Source organism: Salmo salar, chromosome 17 (genome assembly GCF_965601325.2).
Source record: "Salmo salar chromosome 17, fSalSal1, whole genome shotgun sequence".
Taxonomy (NCBI): Eukaryota; Metazoa; Chordata; class Actinopteri; order Salmoniformes; family Salmonidae; genus Salmo; species Salmo salar.
The window spans coordinates 5,323,745-5,341,291 of NC_138307.1; the positions used below are offsets into that span (position 1 = coordinate 5,323,745).

The 17,547-nt window shown below is 42.7% G+C and overlaps 2 protein-coding genes across 4 annotated transcripts; one reads left to right on the forward strand and one right to left on the reverse strand.

The window, feature by feature from the left end:
• Nucleotides 1-1,001: 1,001 nt before the first annotated feature.
• On the reverse strand, nt 1,002-9,281 carry setd4 (SET domain containing 4). Of its 3 annotated transcripts, none has more exons than XM_014151247.3 (10): nt 8,576-9,281; nt 8,391-8,463; nt 8,241-8,278; nt 8,071-8,159; nt 7,240-7,669; nt 6,078-6,252; nt 5,734-5,818; nt 5,559-5,639; nt 4,086-4,209; nt 1,002-3,399 (listed from the first exon to the last, which is right to left on the reverse strand). In XM_014151247.3, exons 1-10 carry the CDS (start codon nt 8,741-8,743, stop codon nt 3,229-3,231), a joined length of 1,434 nt encoding a protein of 477 aa, XP_014006722.3. In that variant the 5' UTR covers nt 8,744-9,281; the 3' UTR covers nt 1,002-3,228. The 3 variants fall into 3 exon arrangements, with proteins under 3 accessions (XP_014006722.3, XP_045554734.2, XP_082819506.1); XM_045698778.2 differs by having other exon boundaries at nt 8,391-8,486; XM_082963380.1 differs by lacking the exon at nt 5,559-5,639.
• Nucleotides 9,282-9,309: 28 nt separating this feature from the next.
• On the forward strand, nt 9,310-11,481 carry cbr1 (carbonyl reductase 1). Its single transcript, XM_014151250.3, has 4 exons — nt 9,310-9,443; nt 9,825-10,106; nt 10,207-10,314; nt 10,626-11,481. The coding sequence occupies exons 2-4, from the start codon at nt 9,827-9,829 to the stop codon at nt 11,060-11,062; spliced, it is 825 nt and encodes a 274-aa protein (XP_014006725.1). The 5' UTR covers nt 9,310-9,443; nt 9,825-9,826; the 3' UTR covers nt 11,063-11,481.
• The last annotated feature ends 6,066 nt before the right edge of the window (nt 11,482-17,547 follow it).

Here is a 17,547-nt window from a genome sequence, read left to right on the forward strand (position 1 = left end):
GAATTCTACATAAACTGCAACTGCTTTTCGTGTGTCATTTGTGACCAGAGAAATTCTTGGTAAATGATTTAATCTAAGGTGGGGAAGCAACAATGTCCTGTTTCTGGAGGCTTTCTGGGATTGGAGAGATACCATTGTCCACCTGTACCGCTCTCTGAGGGCATATCAGAAGTGTTGAGAGACGGGTCACTTCCAAATAGTTTGTCCTTCCAGTCAACGCTCTGTCCTCAAGTGACCCTCACTGTGATTGGCCAGAGTTAACAGGGCTGCATTCAGTACAGAACGTAATAGAACGTTCAACTGAACAGAAACTGTGCTGTACTGAACAACCAATTGGGGAAAAAAACATGGCAGGGTTTGGTTGTGGGTTCAAAATGCACAGCTGTCCTTTTAAATACGTCACTCATTGCTTCATCCCACACCCTGGAAACCCACCGACCAGCGCAAATGTATTTCAGTCTGTTCAAGAACATACAAGAAGTTTGGGGAAAATGTGTCATTCAGTACAAACCGTTCCGCAATGTAGCAAACGTTAACGTACCCCTAATGTCTGAGGTCGTTGACCTATCAATAGACGGGTTTCCATTGACCCAGGTTTATTCAACAAAAGCAATGTAGCAAAAAAATAATTGCGGTGTGTAATGGAAATGGCAGATATGAGACATTTTCTAAAGATGGACCAAAACATTTATTTCTAACTTTCTTTGTTGTGACAAATTGACATGAACCGTTTTTCGAATAAGATTGCTGAATACTCTTAGGGTACGTGATGTCATCATCCACTCTACATTTAATATTAAATCCCTACTGCTTACAAAATAACATTTTCCAACTATAAAAATAGCACAAGAATTGTCCTGACTTAAGAATACTTCCCCTTGCTTTTCTGGTTGGCTGAATGCAAGTTTCACCTTCCAATTATTTCAGTGCAAGTTTCAACATGGCACAGACAAGCCTAGGCAGCCGATAGTGCCTGTCCATGGGCGCTAGAGTCGAGGCTATACGTTGGCACATGAGATTTATTAGAATATGGCAAATATTAGTCAATTGTTGCCAGGAGTACAACTTTCACTGGGGACAGGGGGGACAAATCCCCCCCCCCACATTCTGAAATTGCATTTTTATAATTGGAATGTGATACAAAACGAGGCAACGGTGTGCTTTAGGACCATGCCGATGTCTCTGAGCGGTCAGGTAGGCTGTTTATCCAACTGGATAAAAAACATTTATGCCCCCAACACTTCTAAAACCAAAGTTGTGCCCCTGATTATTGCATTCTATCCATGCTGGCTTTTGCGGGCTACCTGAGACAAACAGATGGGTGGGAGGGCATACAGGCTGCTATTATTTTTGTTGTAAATTGTTTTTTAGGTGCAATGTCATTACGTCCAACTGTTTTTAATTGACAAAATAGTTCAATGGAAATGCACCCTAGCAGGCAATTGTCGCATCTATTTTCTATGCAAACGTTTAAAAATGTTGACCAAAAAAATAAATCACTGGTCAAGTTAATTGAAACATACAGTGAGGGAAAAAAGTATTTGATCCCCTGCTGATTTTGTACGTTTGCCCACTGATAAAGAAATGATCAGTCTATAATTTTAATGGTAGGTTTATTTGAACAGTGAGAGACAAAAAAATCCAGAAAAACGCATGTCAAAAATGTTATAAAATAATTAGCATTTTAATGAAGGAAATAAGTATTTGACCCCTCTGCAAAACATGACTTAGTACTTGGTGGCAAAACCCTTGTTGGCAATCACAGAGGTCAGACGTTTCTTGTAGTTGGCCACCAGGTTTGCACACATCTCAGGAGGGATTTTGTCCCACTCCTCTTTGCAGATCCTCTCCAAATCATTAAGGTGTCGAGGCTGACGTTTGGCAACTCAAACCTTCAGCTCCCTCCACAGATTTTCTATGGGATTAAGGTCTGGAGACTGGCTAGGCCACTCCAGGACCTTAATGTGCTTCTTCTTGAGCCACTCCTTTGTTGCCTTGGCCGTGTGTTTTGGGTCATTGTCATGCTGGAATACCCATCCACGACCCATTTTCAATGCCCTGGCTGAGGGAAGGAGGTTCTCACCCAAGATTTGACGGTACATGGCCCCGTCCATCGTCCCTTTTGATGCGGTGAAGTTGCCCTGTCCCCTTAGCAGAAAAACACCCCCAAAGCATAATGTTTCCACCCTCCATGTTTGACGGTGGGGATGGTGTTCTTGGGGTCATAGGCAGCATTCCTCCTCCTCCAAACACGGTGAGTTGATGCCAAAGAGCTCCATTTTGGTCTCATCTGACCACAACACTTTCACCCAGTTATCCCCTGAATCATTCAGATGTTCATTGGCAAACTTCAGACGGGCATGTATATGTGGTTTCTTGAGCAGGGGGACCTTGCGGGCGCTGCAGGATTTCAGTCCTTCACGGCGTAGTGCGTTACCAATTGTTTTCTTGGTGACTATGGTCCCAGCTGCCTTGAGATCATTGACAAGATCCTCCCGTGTAGTTCTGGGCTGATTCCTCACCTTTCTCATGATCATTGCAACTCCACGAGGTGAGATCTTGCATGGAGCCCCAGGCCGAGGGAGATTGACAGTTCTTTTGTGTTTCTTCCATTTGCGAATAATTGCACCAACTGTTGTCACCTTCTCACCAAGCTGCTTGGCGATTGGTCTTGTAGCCCATTCCAGCCTTGTGTAGGTCTACAATCTTGTCCCTGACATCCTTGGAGAGCTCTTTGGTCTTGGCCATGGTGGAGAATTTGGAATCTGATTGATTGCTTCTATGGACAGGTGTCTTTTATACAGGTAACAAACTGAGATTAGGAGCACTCCCTTTAAGAGTGTGCTCCTAATCTCAGCTCATTACCTGTATAAAAGACATCTGGGAGCCAGAAATCTTTCTGATTGAGAGGGGGTCAAATACTTATTTCCCTCATTAAAATGCTAATCATTTTATAACATTTTTGACCTGCGTTTTTCAGGATTTTTTTGTTATTCTGTCTCTCACTGTTCAAATAAACCTACCATTAATTATAGACTGATCGTTTCTTTGTCGGTGGGCAAACGTACAAAATCAGCAGGGGATCAAATACTTTTTTCCCCTCACTGTAGCTAGTGACCGTGCCCTTTTGCTGAGCCAATTCATTGCACTGATAATGAAACAGACATGGTTGTCTCCTCATACAAGCATAGCCAGTGATAGATAAATAAAGTGACCGGTTCTGGAACGTCATAATAAGTTGTGCATGCTGTTCTGTCTGCTTGGCAACAATTGTTTCTGAAGACTCTGCAGCATTTCCTGGTTAAGACCCAAAATTCCTTGTTCCTCTCGTCGTAGCCATTCCACCACAGCTAGCTGCTCCTTGAGAGACGTGTCTGCCCTCTCTGTTAGTTGGGATATCTGGAAAAACAGAGGATAAAGCCTCAACACAATTTCAAAACAAACTCATTGTAAGATCCTAGAATCAGCACATCAGCAAAATCCTAAATAAGTTTGCTCCACTCTATGTCTGTAGGTGCAAGTATCTGTTAAAGTGGTCAATGGAGAAGAACTGAAACCAATTAAATTAGAATGTTATGGATATAGCCATGGGTATCAAGTGCAACTCACAACTACGGTACCTTGTCTTCATGATTTTCTTAGCTTTTCTGCTTCGCTCTTTGTGCTTTTCTGTGTCTGTTCTCCGTATTTCTTTCCTGCTCTCGATTTGTAGGTATTCATTTTTGTCCACCTCTGCTCCTGAATTCTGTTTTTGTCTCTGACCTTCCTATATCTCACCTCTGTCGGTCTTCTTCATGAGTTTTTGTATTATTTCAGACTATCTTCTTTTCAAGTGATCGGCACTATACATACTGCCTTTTTGTTAAGGGTGACAGAGTTTCCAACTATTCTTTCTATTATATATGGACCTCCAAAGTTCTTGGTAATCCGGTCACCCTGAGGACCATTTTTCCTGCCATTAGAGACTGACATCTCTTGGCTTAAGTCACACCCCCATACTTTTTCATGACACGTTTTGTGAACGTCTATGGGTTTGCTTTTGGCTTTTTTCTATTTAAATGTCAGGTCTCTTTTTCCTACGGTACCTTGTCCAGAGCTTTAGTGTTGTCAACCATCAGGTAGTGACAAAGCCTAAGGGCTGCATCGACACTCCACTCCTCTCTGTCCTGGCTCACCACCGCCCCCAAGAGGACACTCTTCCAGAAAGGGCTGAAAAACACATTCACACACTTCAAAATCATTCCAAATTTAAACAATCTTGATATGCGATTGGTACACACATTTTGGGACTTCAATTTAAATACACTACATGGCCAAATGAGTGGATTCGACCATTTCAGCCACACCAGTCGGTGACAAGTGTGTACAATTTAGCACACAGCCATACAATCACCATAGACAAACATTGGCAGTAGAATGGCCCATACTGAAGAGCTCAGTGACTTTCAACGCAGTACTGTCATAGGATGCCACCTTTCCAACAAGTCAGTTTGTCAAATTTCTGCCCTGTTAGAGCTTCCCCGGTAATTAAGTGCTGTTATTGTGAAGCTCACTACCATTGGATTCTGGACAGTGGAAACAAGTTGTCTGGAGTGATGAATCACACTTCACCATCTGGCAGTCCGGTAGACAAATCTGGGTTTGGCAGATGCCAGGAGAACGCTACCTGCCTGAATGCATAGTGCCAACTGGGGCTGTTTTTCATGGTTCAGGCTAGGCCCCTTAGTTCCAGTAAAGGGAAATCTTAAAATCTTAACAATGACCTTCTAGACAATTCTGTGCTTTCAACTTTGTGTCAACAGTTTTTGGAGAAGGCCCTTTCCTGTTTCAGCATGACAATGCCCCCGTGCACAAAGCGAGGTCCATACAGAAATGGTTTGTCGAGATCGGTGTGGAAGAACTTGACTGGCCTGCACAGAGCCCTGAACACAACCCCATCGAACACCTTTGGGATGATTAGGAACACTAACTGCGAGCCAGGCCTAATCGCCCAACATCAGTGCCTGACCTCACTAATGCTCGTGGCTGAATGGAAGCCAGTCCCCGTAATGCTCGTGGCTGAATGGAAGTCAGTCCCCGCAGCAATATTCCAACATTGAGTGAAAGCCTTCCCAGAAGAGTAGAAACTGTTATAGCAGCAAAGGAGGGGACCGACTCCATATTAATGCCCATGATTTTGGAATGAGATGTTCGACGAGCAGGTGTCCACATGCTGTGTATACCCATTGATTCTAGAATAATATAATTTATAAATGCCTCATGAGCTTAATTCAACGGTTGTACCCAATCAGAACTAAATATAAGCTTGTTTTCTTACTCCACTGTTTCTAAATGTAATTGTAAAACACTATAGCCTCAAAACATGGTTTTAATATCATGGATGGTCAGTTCTTGGATCCTATTTGTTAGATTTCTCCAGCCCCACCCCTTAGCTGTTTACCTAAGCAGTGGTGGGGGGGTGTGACCGCTTTGTTATTATTTGAACTGCAGATTGCCCCTTTAAGAATGTTTTGCAGCTGCTGTTGATTGTTATAAAACTGAAAGATTATATTTCTTACTATTGTTCTGTCTTAAGTGACAGCAGCCTGAGGGTGGTCATCAGTCTCCAGGAGGGCCCATCCAAACTAAGGGTCAAGTTTCTGTTTTAGAGAGAGGGAGCAAGTGAACTCATGGTACTGTAAATACTGGCATCTGTACAAGACAGCAGTAAGTTGTGATGCTGGTAACACTTACGCTAAGAAGTCATTTTTCTTCAGAAAGAGTAGCTTCTGTGCCAGCTGATTTATGTCTGTTATACAGATGCACTGTTGAAGGATAACTGGAAAACACATGAATAACCAAAAAAAACAAGTCAATTGGCTCTATTGGTTGGAAATTGGGATAGGGACAGTGTAATAAATATTACAGCAAACATAAGGCCAAACTAACTTGAGGTGCGAGCTCTAACTTTTGCGTACATCATGCATTGATGTCAATGGAGTGCAGAACTCAAGTTAGGATTGAGACCATGAACATAATTGTTGCTGAAAAGAACTGGTCCATGTACCATTTTATCCCACTAAGCTAGACTTCCTTACCTTGGTCCACATACACCACACTGTGAGGGTTTCCAGGAGCAACAAACCCATACTCTAACAGGAGACGTTGGTTGTCATGGGGACCGTAGCAGATAAAAGCCTGCTGGAATCTCTTGCAGCCTTGGACGCTACGGATCTCATAGCACCTGCTCACATGGCTGAAGCTCGCCTTTACCTGAGGACATAGTACATTTTGATACTTCACTCTGATACCTTCAACTTGAACTGTCACCAGACAGAGATGTCTATATATATATAAATAATATACACACACACACGTCTGAATATGCAGGCCATGGAAGAACTGGGACATTTTCAGCTTCCAGCAATTGTGTACAGATCCTTGCGACATCATAGGGCTGTGCATTATCATGCTGAAACATGAGGTGATGGCAGAGGATGAATGGCAAGACAATGGGTCTCAGGATCTCGTCACGGTATATCTGTGCATTCAAATTGCCATCAATAAAATGCAATTGTGTTTGTTGTCCCTAGCTTATGCCTGCCCATATCATAACCCCACCGCCACCGAGGGGTACTCTGTTCACAACGTTGACATCAGCAAACCGGTCACCCACATGATGCCATACACGTGGTTTGCGATTGTGAGGCCGGTTGGACGTACTACCAAATTCTCTAAAATGACGTTAGAGGCTTCTAAATGAACATTCAATTCTCTGACAACAGCTCTGGTGGACATTCCTGCAGTCAGCATGCCAATGGCACACTCCCTCAAAACTTGAGACATCTTTGGCATTGTGTTGTGACACAAAACTGCACATTTTAGAGTGGCCTTTTACTGTCCCCAGCACAAGGTGAACCTGTGTAATGATCATGCTGTTCAATCAGCTTCTTGATATGCCACACCTGTCAGGTGGATGGGATATCTTGGCATAGGAGAAATGTTCACTAGCAGGGCATGTAAACAAATTTGTGCACAAAATTTGAGAGCAATAAGCTTTGTGCATTTGGAAAATGTGGGGGATCTTATTTCAGCTCATGAAACCAACACTTTACATGTTGCGTTTATATTTTTGTTGGAATCTAAACTGAATATTGTTCCATTTCACTTCAGTGAACGGAGCAGAATTCAGTTTGGATTCCAGGTTAGTAATGACTAAGTTGTGTGTTCCTACATTGTAGGTGCAGTCACTGGTCTCACCTGTATGGCTGGGCAGTGGTTGAGCAGGTCCAGGTAGGGGGCTAAGGCATATACATTTCTCTCCCTGGACATGTAGGGGCTGTGAAGGTGCTCCATGTACACAGTGCGCGTGTTCACACTGCACCATGCCCAACGCAGTGCATCATGCGTGAACACACTCTCCACAGGCTGACTGAAGAGAGGCTGGAGGGAACTGAAGAAGTCCAACGAAGAGGAGTGCAGCTCCTGAACTACGGCTCTCTGCTCCAGGGCCTTCCCACTCAGACTCCCCGGCAGCAGGTTGATGACCTCATCTGAGAAGTAAGCAGGGCACGTGTATCTTTGGGGCAGGACGTCGATGTAGGGCTTCCATTCTGCACGTTGGCCAAAATGTCTCTCAGAAATGAGGAAAGCACAGAGGGCTAAGAGAGGAGACACAGGTGGTTTCCATCTAGGAGAGGATTTAATAAAACATATCAACAAACTAGAAATATAAATATTTCGATTTTTTTTTTTTTTTTTTTTTAATCAGATAGCTTTATGTATTTGAACCAGACTTGAACATCAAGTTCTCAGCAGAGAACATTTTAAATGGAAACCGTTAACTCTAAACTCTGCAACGTGACGTAAAAGCTGTCGAGTTCCGTTTAGTTTTGAAATGGAAGTTGTAGTTAATTATTTTGAAGCTGGGTAGCAGAGAGAAATTCCTATTAACTTCAACTTCCGTTTAAGAGTAGCTTTTACGTCAAGTTGCAGAGCATTGAGTAAACGGTTTCCACTGCAAAAATGTTTCTACTGTGTGCGACTAATGAAGACACCCTTGGTGTGTGTGATGCTGTTTGTATGTGTTACCTTTCTATGTATTCACCAATGTAGCTCCTTAGAACAGTAGAGGTAGTTAAAAGGCATTTTTCAGGTAAGGAGATCACCAAATCGTCAGCCTAAAATCAATCAGAACAAGAGTTTGAAGGCGTGCTGGAACCAAATTGGTATTTTAAGTAAAAGACAGGTATTCTCATAACCTTGATAGGCTGTAAGGTCATCAGTCCACGTCCTGTGTCTGTAAAGAAAAATACAAAACTGCTGGTTAGAAATGTATGAAGAATAGAAGACAACCCTTTATCCAAATGTATAACGTTTTGGCATCCATCTTGGCTCTGAAGGATTTCTACCTGAGAAGTGTGCAGGTACTAGAAGCTTGGAGCTGAAGCCTCTCTGTTGCAGCCATTTTCTTAGAGCCACAAACTGTGGTTCATGAGATAGTGTCACTGGAGAGGTAACAAATAGCACCACAAAGTAAGGCTAAGAAACATGAACCCAATTTGAGAATTGAGGTTGTGACAGTAATGATTTGCACCTGACTGAACAGTTGTTTCTCTGCACTCCCGTTGCCTCTTCTTTCTCGCCCTTCTCCCATGTTGCTTTCTCGTCGATGATGGGCTTTGTGATGGGAAATCAGATCCATAGACATTCGTATTAAGTGGCAAACTCCCCGTGTTCTAATGTTGATAATAATCCCACTCATGCCTCCATAACTCACTGTAATGGTTATGTTGTTGAACTGTAAACATGTCGTTTTGATGTTCGTGGCTAGCTAATGCTGTTGCTAAACCCGTTTTGACATTAGTAATATGTAACGTTAGTATATCATATGGCCAAGAAATAAACGACTGGCTAGCTAACATAACTACTTTTGCGTTTATCCAACCAAGCAGCATGTGGTTGCGGTCATGGCTAGAGGGGATACCGCTAAAGGTGATTATTTTATTTTTTTCCCCTTTTTTTGTGCATTTTAGCTAACCGTTTTCCTAACCTTAACCTTATTGTCCTAACCTGCTACGTTAATTATCCTAACCTGCAGCGTAAATTCTAACCTGCTACGAGAAGTCAATTCTGATACAAACTGTATCCCATCTAGTCAACAAACTGTATCCCAAACCAGTGGCGTCACAAGTATCTCTCAGTAGGCTATCCCTATCCGTCTATTGAATTATGTTAAAATACAATTATAATAGCATAGACAGATTAGAATTGTGTAAAAATTGATTTTGTAATTCAGCGCATGCTCACCCGGATCTACATTTGAGTTTGTTGTTCCGGTTCTGCGCAGTAGGCTGTTAATGTTACGGAAGCCAGCAAGTAGCCTGAAGCGTGTCAACCTCAGTGGTTTGAAGCCAGTTCTGTAACAATACTGTTCGACACGTCAAGAGTACCCCCACTGTAAAGTAAGTACATCAAAACTGCTGTACCATCGACTAACCTAACTGGTTCTGTTTTAGAGTAGTCACTTCAATTTAGCACACAACTAACTAACGTTAGCAAATTAGAACATATCTCTAGTTTGAGCAGCAAAGCGCTCTAGAGTTGTCAGTCATAAACCCTGTCAGAAAATGGTTCTCTGCCTGGAGTGTATTCATTAGTCGGATTCCGTTGCAGAAATGTTTTGCCATGCAAACTGTGTAACTACTCCAAACGAAAAACGTTTCGTAACGCAAACGAGAGTTTCTATTGGACAAATCCGGGTCCTCATATAGTTTTTCAACTGAATCTGGCTAATGAATACACATCTGGTATAATCTAATTCTCTCGTAAACTTTGCATTTCAGGTATGCCAAAAGTTGCACTGGTGACTGGTTCCAATAAGGGGATTGGATTTGCAATTGTGCGGTCGCTTTGCAAGCAATTCAATGGGGATGTTTTCCTCAGTAGCCGGGATGCTGGCCGTGGAACAGCGGCTGTGGAGAGCCTGAATTCTGAAGGGCTGAAACCCCTCTTCCAACAGCTTGACATCAACGACCCAGAAAGTGTGCGCGCGGCCCGAGATTTCTTCAATGAGAAATATGGTGGCCTTGATGTGCTCATTAACAATGCTGGGATTGCCTTTAAAAGTACGGAAATAAGTTGATAGAATGTAATAGCTACTATGATTGGCCATAATGATGCTATATGATGCCCCTTTGATCTGAGAGATGACTGTTTATTTTACAGACGCTGATACTACACCCTTTGGAACCCAAGCTGAGGTGACTCTCAAAACTAACTTCTTTGCCACAAGAGACATGTGCAATGAGTTTCTCCCCATCATCAAACCAGGAGGTAATACTGTTAGAACAAGCCAACTGACAGCTGGAACACTGACGCATAGCAATAGATTGTAGAGCCTATCCCCTGGAACAGAGGGACCTTTTATGACCACACATCATTGTGTTTTATCACTTCAGAACAATGATGTTCTGTGACCATACACATTCTAGGACCCTTCGTTTTTTCCTGTGCCACAGAACCTCACAACCACATTACCCGCCCTCTCTCATAGTCATAGGGTTATTTTGCTGTGTCAGTTGACAGTAGATACCTGTAAGTGTTTATTTTACTAACAACACAGTTGTTTGTCTGTCTGTCCTCAGGGAGGGTGGTGAACGTGTCTAGTGTTATGAGCTCCATCGCCCTGAACCGCTGCAGCCCTGAACTCCAGGCCCGGTTCCGCAGCAATGACATCACAGAGGAGGAGCTGGTGGGGCTGATGGAGAGGTTTGTCCAGGAGGCCCAGGCAGGGGCGCACTCCCAGGGGGGCTGGCCCGACACAGCCTACGGTGTGTCCAAAACAGGCCTCACCGTGCTCTCCAGGATCCATGCCCGCAAGCTGGGGCATGAGAGACCAGCTGATCAGATCCTTCTGAATGCGTGCTGCCCGGGCTGGGTGAGGACCGATATGGCTGGGCCCAACGCCACCAAGTCACCTGACGAGGGTGCCATCACCCCCGTTTACCTGGCCCTGCTTCCTGCGGGGGCTGGGGAGCCGCAGGGACAGTTTGTGATGGACAAGAAGGTCCATCCGTGGTGAGGATTAGGTTTTTGAGTAATGTGTGTATTCTGGAGGGGTTTACAGAGTCTGGCTGTTCTTATCTGTGGGAATGAGGGTTAAATGCACTGTATACATTGGAAAGGACAACATCACAGGAAAATTCAGGAATGTTGATTTTGGTACAAAAATGTGTAAACCCAGGTATTTTTGTGGGTTTATCCAATCTCACTCTAATAGTGTTTTTCAGGTCAATGGAATTAACCATGTTTTTAGCACCTATGTATGATATTGTATTTATTCAACATTTTACAAGCTGAACTTATTTTCACACAATCAGGTGGGGCTCTGTTTAGCAAAAAATAGTTTTGCCTGTTATTTTGGCATTGTGTCACATATCAGTTTGCAAACAATGTAATTTCATTAAAATCATTTAGTTAATAAAGCTGCATACAAACTTGGTCTCTTTTGCTTTCTTTAGTAAGGCAGCTCCAAGATGCAGGTGTTTCAGCCTAGCTCAGTGCTTTCTGTGGTGGTGGGGCAGCCAGCGGAAAAAACGGAGCGTAGGGGTTGGTAATGTTCTTTAGTTGCACTGTGATTGGCTCAGTGTTCTGTCACTCATGGGGACCCTACGTCACCGAAACTCTGCGGGTAGAACTCGAAAATTCAAGGCCTTTGGGTGGTGTCATAGTTACATTAGAAGTGCCCATCCAAGAAGGCTCAAGGTCGTTGGCCATAGATAAAATGACGTCAAATCACATATCTACAGTACTTCCAAAATCTTCAAGCTAGCAGTCATCATGAATGAAGTCGACAATCTACTGGCAAATCCTAGTCATATGAAGAGCAATTATAGATAAAACGTATCAGTGCTCATTGGACATAAACATTACAGAAGTTGGAAATCGCAAATTCAACAATGAGTGGTTTGGAAGGAATCGGTGGCTAACTGCAAGCATTGCAAAGCAATCACTAGCCTGCTATTCAGTGGAGTGGGTGTGTGGTCCAAGTCTGAGTTTAAGGGTCTCTTTTTAAACATTGGACATGCTGTCAATCCAGCATGACTTCTGCCACACTCAAAACAACTGGAAACTCAGAACTCTGACTTCAGTGAGCTCAAGACAACTGGGAACTCAGAATAAAATGAGCTCAGACTGGGCAAATAAGTTTTGAATGGTCATCCAACTCGGAATTGCAAGTCGGGAACTCAGGCCTCTTTATAAAGCTCCGACCTGAAGATCACTGATGATTTGTCATCATGATTCAACCTTTTCCGAGTTCCCAGTTGTCTTGAAAGCACCATAAATCCAGAGAATGGAAGACTGATCAAAGTTTGATAACAAAATTTGCCCACAAAGGGCCGCTGCACCACCTTCCTGTTCAAGTGAGCACGACACAACAAGGTGAGTCCAAAGATGTCTTGTATGCTGCTGCATAAATTATGTAATATGCCAGGGACATATATATACTGTAGCTAAGAAAGTAATACTAAGTGTATGTTGTGTAGTAAGCTCTTAGTAGCCAATGTGCCTCACCCTAATAATGTTGTGCCTTTTTACCTTCATAATTTTACCTACTGTCTGACTTGGTGGTGCACATGTAGCATATAGCCTGTTTAAGATAAATGTCATCATCGAATATTTTAAGAGCTTTCATTGTCTGCTTATATGCCCCATTTATTTATCCTACGGTTCTGACTTGGTGTACAGGGAGAATACTTTAAGAATGGCCCATGTTCTGAATTCTGTCACTGTACATTTCAAAGGTGCTGAACAAATAGTTATATTGACTACGTCCATCCTAGCTCACTCATTAATGTCTTAATCTAATTTACCCTTATGCCACAGTTTGTACATCTCAATTGTCAGTAGACCACATTTGTTTAAGCAAGTCAGCCACATCAGCTATGCTTTTTTAAAAGGCAGTAAATAAGGCTGAATTAACTGTTTCGCTGTCAGACAAGGCTCTGCTGATAGGTGTAGCAGTAGTAAGGTGTTGGGACTGTGGTTGGGACTCTTCTGTTGGCCCTAACAGTTTATGGGCACCGTTTGTTAAGGTTATTGTGATTAATGTATTGTTTAGTGTTGTGGCTTTGCTGGCATGCATCCATTTTTTTCCCCACCAAGATTTAAGTGCCAAAATCGCCACTGCACACAATGTATCATGCTTAGTTAGATGTGCTTATGTGTGGGGAAATACAGCACATTGTGTATGCATTGTGACTTTTAATCGTGTATCTTTTTGATATTCACTCGTCTTTCTTTTTATTGTGGACTATTAAAGGCGCAAAATGATGTAGAAATGTTCTCGTTGAAAAAAATGGTTGTGTTCTGAATCATTGCTCCATCTTAACTGCTGTGAAAAATAAGCCAAAATATAGTATTTTCAAAAATGTTGAAGCTGGTGTAAAACAACAAAGTAAAAAGACAAACAAAACAGAGATAGGTCAGGATTTTACAACTCTATGTTAGATGGTTCCGCACCATTAAAGTAGTCTTTGGGCGAGGATAAACTGTAATTCAAAGTTTGTTTTTCTTTAAACAGTGTCACGAAATGGCTCGAAGCCCGTAACAAAAAGGGAGACAACAGATGAAGGAATAACAAAAATATTTAATAACTGAAGAAACCTATATACAGTGGTGTATGTAGCCAGTAGTGTAAGTGAGTGGTTGCGTGCATAGATGTGTTGAAAGGTGCCCCAACCCAAAAAGGTGTCTGCATGGAGAGAGCCTCCTCAATGAATGGGGAAGAGGTGGGAATATCAAAAGAAATCAGCCAAGACCTCTGGTTCATCCTTGGGAGCAATTTCCAAACGCCTGAAGGTACCACGCTCATCTGTACAAACAATAGTACGCAAGTATAAACACCATGGGACCACGCAGCCGTCATACCGCTCAGGAAGGAGACGTGTTCTGTCTCCTAGAGATTAATGTACTTTGGTGCGAAAAGGGAAAATCAATCCCAGAACAACAGCAAAGGACCTTGTGAAGATGCTGGAGGAAAAAGGTACAAAAGTATCTATATCCACAGTAAAACGAGTCCTATATCGACATAACCTGAAAGGCCACTCAGCAAGGAAGAAGCCACTGCTCCAAACCGCCATAAAAAAGCCAGACTACGGTTTGCAACTGCACATGGGGACAAAGATCATACTTTTTGGAGAAATGTCCTCTGGTCTGATGAATCAAAAGTATAACTGTTTGGCCATAATGACCATCGTTATGTTTGGAGAAAAAAAGGGGAGGCCTGCAAGCTGAAGAACACCATCCCAACCGTGAAGGACGGGGGTGGCAGCATCATGTTGTGGGGGTGCTTTGCTGCAGGAGGGACTGGTGCACTTCCCAAAATAGATGGCATCATGAAGGAGGAAAATTATCTGGATATATTGAAGCAAAATCTCAAGACATCAGTCAGGAAGTTAAAGCTTGGTCGCAAATGGGTCTTCCAAATGGACAATGACCCCAAGCATACTTCCAAAGTTGTGGCAAAATGGCTTAAGGACAACAAAGTCAAGGTATTGGAGTGGCCATCACAAAGCCCTGACCTCAATCCTATAGGCAGTTAACCCACTGTTCCTAGGCCATCATTGAAAATAAGAATTTGTTCTTAACTGACTTGCCTAGTTAAATAAAGGTCAAATAAAATGTAAAAAAATAAAAATAGAAAATGTGTGGACAGAACTGAAAAAGCGTGTGCGAGCAAGGAGGCCTACAAACGTGACTCAGTTCCACCAGCTCTGTCAGGAGGAATGGGCCAAAATTCACCCAACTTATTGTGGGAAGCTTGTGGAAGGCTACCCGAAATGTTTGACCCAAGTTAAACAATTTAAAGGCAATGCTACCAAATACTAATTGAGTGTATGTAAACTTCTGACCCATTGGGAATGTGATTAAAGAAATAAAAGCTGAAATAAATAATTCTCTCAACTATTATTCTGACATTTCACATTTTTAAAATAAAGTGGTGATCCTAACATTCCTAAGACGGGTTGTTTTTTACTAGGATTAAATGTAAGGAATTGTGAAAAACTGAGTTAAATGTATTTGGCTAAGGTGTATGTAAACTTCCGACTTCAATTGTAAGTATTCACACCCCTTTGCTATGACACTCCAAATTGAGCTCAGATGCATCCAATTTCCTATGATCATCCTTGATATGTGGCCAATTCAATTGTTTGGACATGATTTAGAAAGAAACACCTGTCTATATAAGGTCCCACAGTTGATAGTGCATGTCAGGGTGAGAGCAGGAAGACATGGCGCCAGGGGGGGAAATGGAGGAAGCGGATGTTCTGTTTGAATCAGCTGGCGTGTATTTGGGTTATATGAGATTCCCTGTGAGAGCCTTCGTGCCCAAATGGGGGAGAATTACAGTATATGCCAGCTGAGTCTAAACGCTGCAATTCTGGTGAACATGCACCTGAATTTCTGAAGTGTCCTGTTGGGGTGAAGGAGACAGAGGTGTCAAGAATAAGGGCTGTCCAGAATGTCTCCTATCCAGAGGGGTTGAGAAGAGCGGAAGAAAGGAGTGAAGTTGAAGAAGTAATGGTAGTAGGAGTAAATGAGACACCAGATGATGTTCCTTGTCAACAGAGGGATCCTGACATGTTGCATGTGAAGAAGGTGGATACTTTGGTTAGCAACTGCACAGCGGAGCACAGTGGTCTCCATCATTTGGAAATTGAAAAAAATATGTAGCTACCCAGACTCTGCCTAGAGCTGGCCATCTGACCAAGCTGAGCAACCGGGCAAAAAGGACCTTGGTCAGGGAAGTGACCAACAACCCAATGACTACTCTGACAAAACTACAGAGTTCCTTGGCTGAGATGGGAGAACCTGCCAGAAGGACAACAGTCTCGACAGCACTTCAACAATCTGGGCTTTATGGGAGAGTGGCCAGACAGAAGCCACTCCTGAGAAAAAGGCACATGACCTGGAGTTTGCAAAAAGGCACGTGAAAGTCTGAGCATAATACAAAAGATTATGTGGTCTGATGAGACAAAAATGTAACTATTTGGCCTGAATGAAAAAAGCTGTCTGGAGAAAAACTTGGCACAGCGCATCACCCATCTATCACCATCCCTACCATGAAGCACGGTGGTGGCAGCATCGTGCTATGGAGATGCTTTTCAGAGGCAGGGACTGAGAGACTGGTAAGGATAGAGGGAACAATGAACGGAGCCAAATAGTGCAATCGACCTTAGACTAGGGAAGATGTATGTTCCAACAGGACTAGCATATAGCCAAAGCAACACTGGAATGACTTCAGAACAAGAATGTGAAAGTTCTGGAGTGGCCAAGCTAAAAGTCCAGACAATCTTTGGAAAGACGTAGATTGCTGTTCACTTGCGATCCCCATCTAACAGAGCTTGAGAAAATCCCCAAATCCAGATGTGTAAAGCTCATAGACACCCAAGATGACACAAAGCTGTAATCGTCTCCAAAGGTGCGTCTACAAAGTATTGACTCAGGGGTGTGAATACTTATGTAAATTAGATATTGCTGTATTTAATTTTCAATACATTTGCAAAAATGTCTTAACATGTTTTCACTGTCATTATGTGGTTTTGTGTTTAGATGGGTGAGGGAGGAAAAAACAGTAATCCATTTTGAATTCAGGCTCTAACACAACAAAATGTTGAATAAGTAAATTATACATTATTGGTCATAAAACCATCGTTGCCTTTGTATTTAGGTCTGGAGCTGTCGATTTTAATGGGGTGCTTGTCTTTGGTAAAATATTCTCAACCAAAATATAAACGCAACATTTTCAAAGATTTTGCTGAGTTACAATTCAGTCAATTGAAATAAATTCCTTAGGCCCTAATCTATGGATTTTACATGACTCAGAATACACATATGCATCTATTGGCCACAGATACCTTTAAAAAAAAAAATGGGCCTCAGGATCGCATCCCGGCATTTCAGTGATTTCAAATTGCCATCGATGAAACGCAATTGTGTTCGTGGTCCGTAACTTATGCCTGCCCATACCTTATCCCACTGCCACCGTGGGGCACTCTGTTCACAATGTTGACACCAGCAAACCGCTCACCCACATGATGCCATCCACGTGGTCTGCGGTTGTACTGCCAAATTCTCTAAAATGACGTTGGAGGCGGCTAATGGTAGAGAAATGTAATTCTCTGACAACAGCTCTGGCGGACATTCCAGCAGTCAGCATGCCAATTGCATGCTCCCTCAACTTGCGCCATCTGTGGCATTGTGTTATGTGCCAAAACTGCAAGTTTTAGAGTGGCCTTTTATTGTCCCTAGAACAAGGAACACCTGTGTAATGATCATGCTGTTTAATCAGCTTCTTGACATGCCACACCTGTCAGGTGGATGGATTATCTTGACAAATGAGAAATGCTCACTAACAGGGATGTAAACAAATTTGCGCACAAGATTGAGAAATAGCCTTTTTGTGCATCTGGAAAATGTTGGGGATTTTATTGTTCAGTGTAGTAGTTTTGAGCCTCGAATAAGAGGATAAAATTACAGAAACGCCCAAAGATGATGGCAATG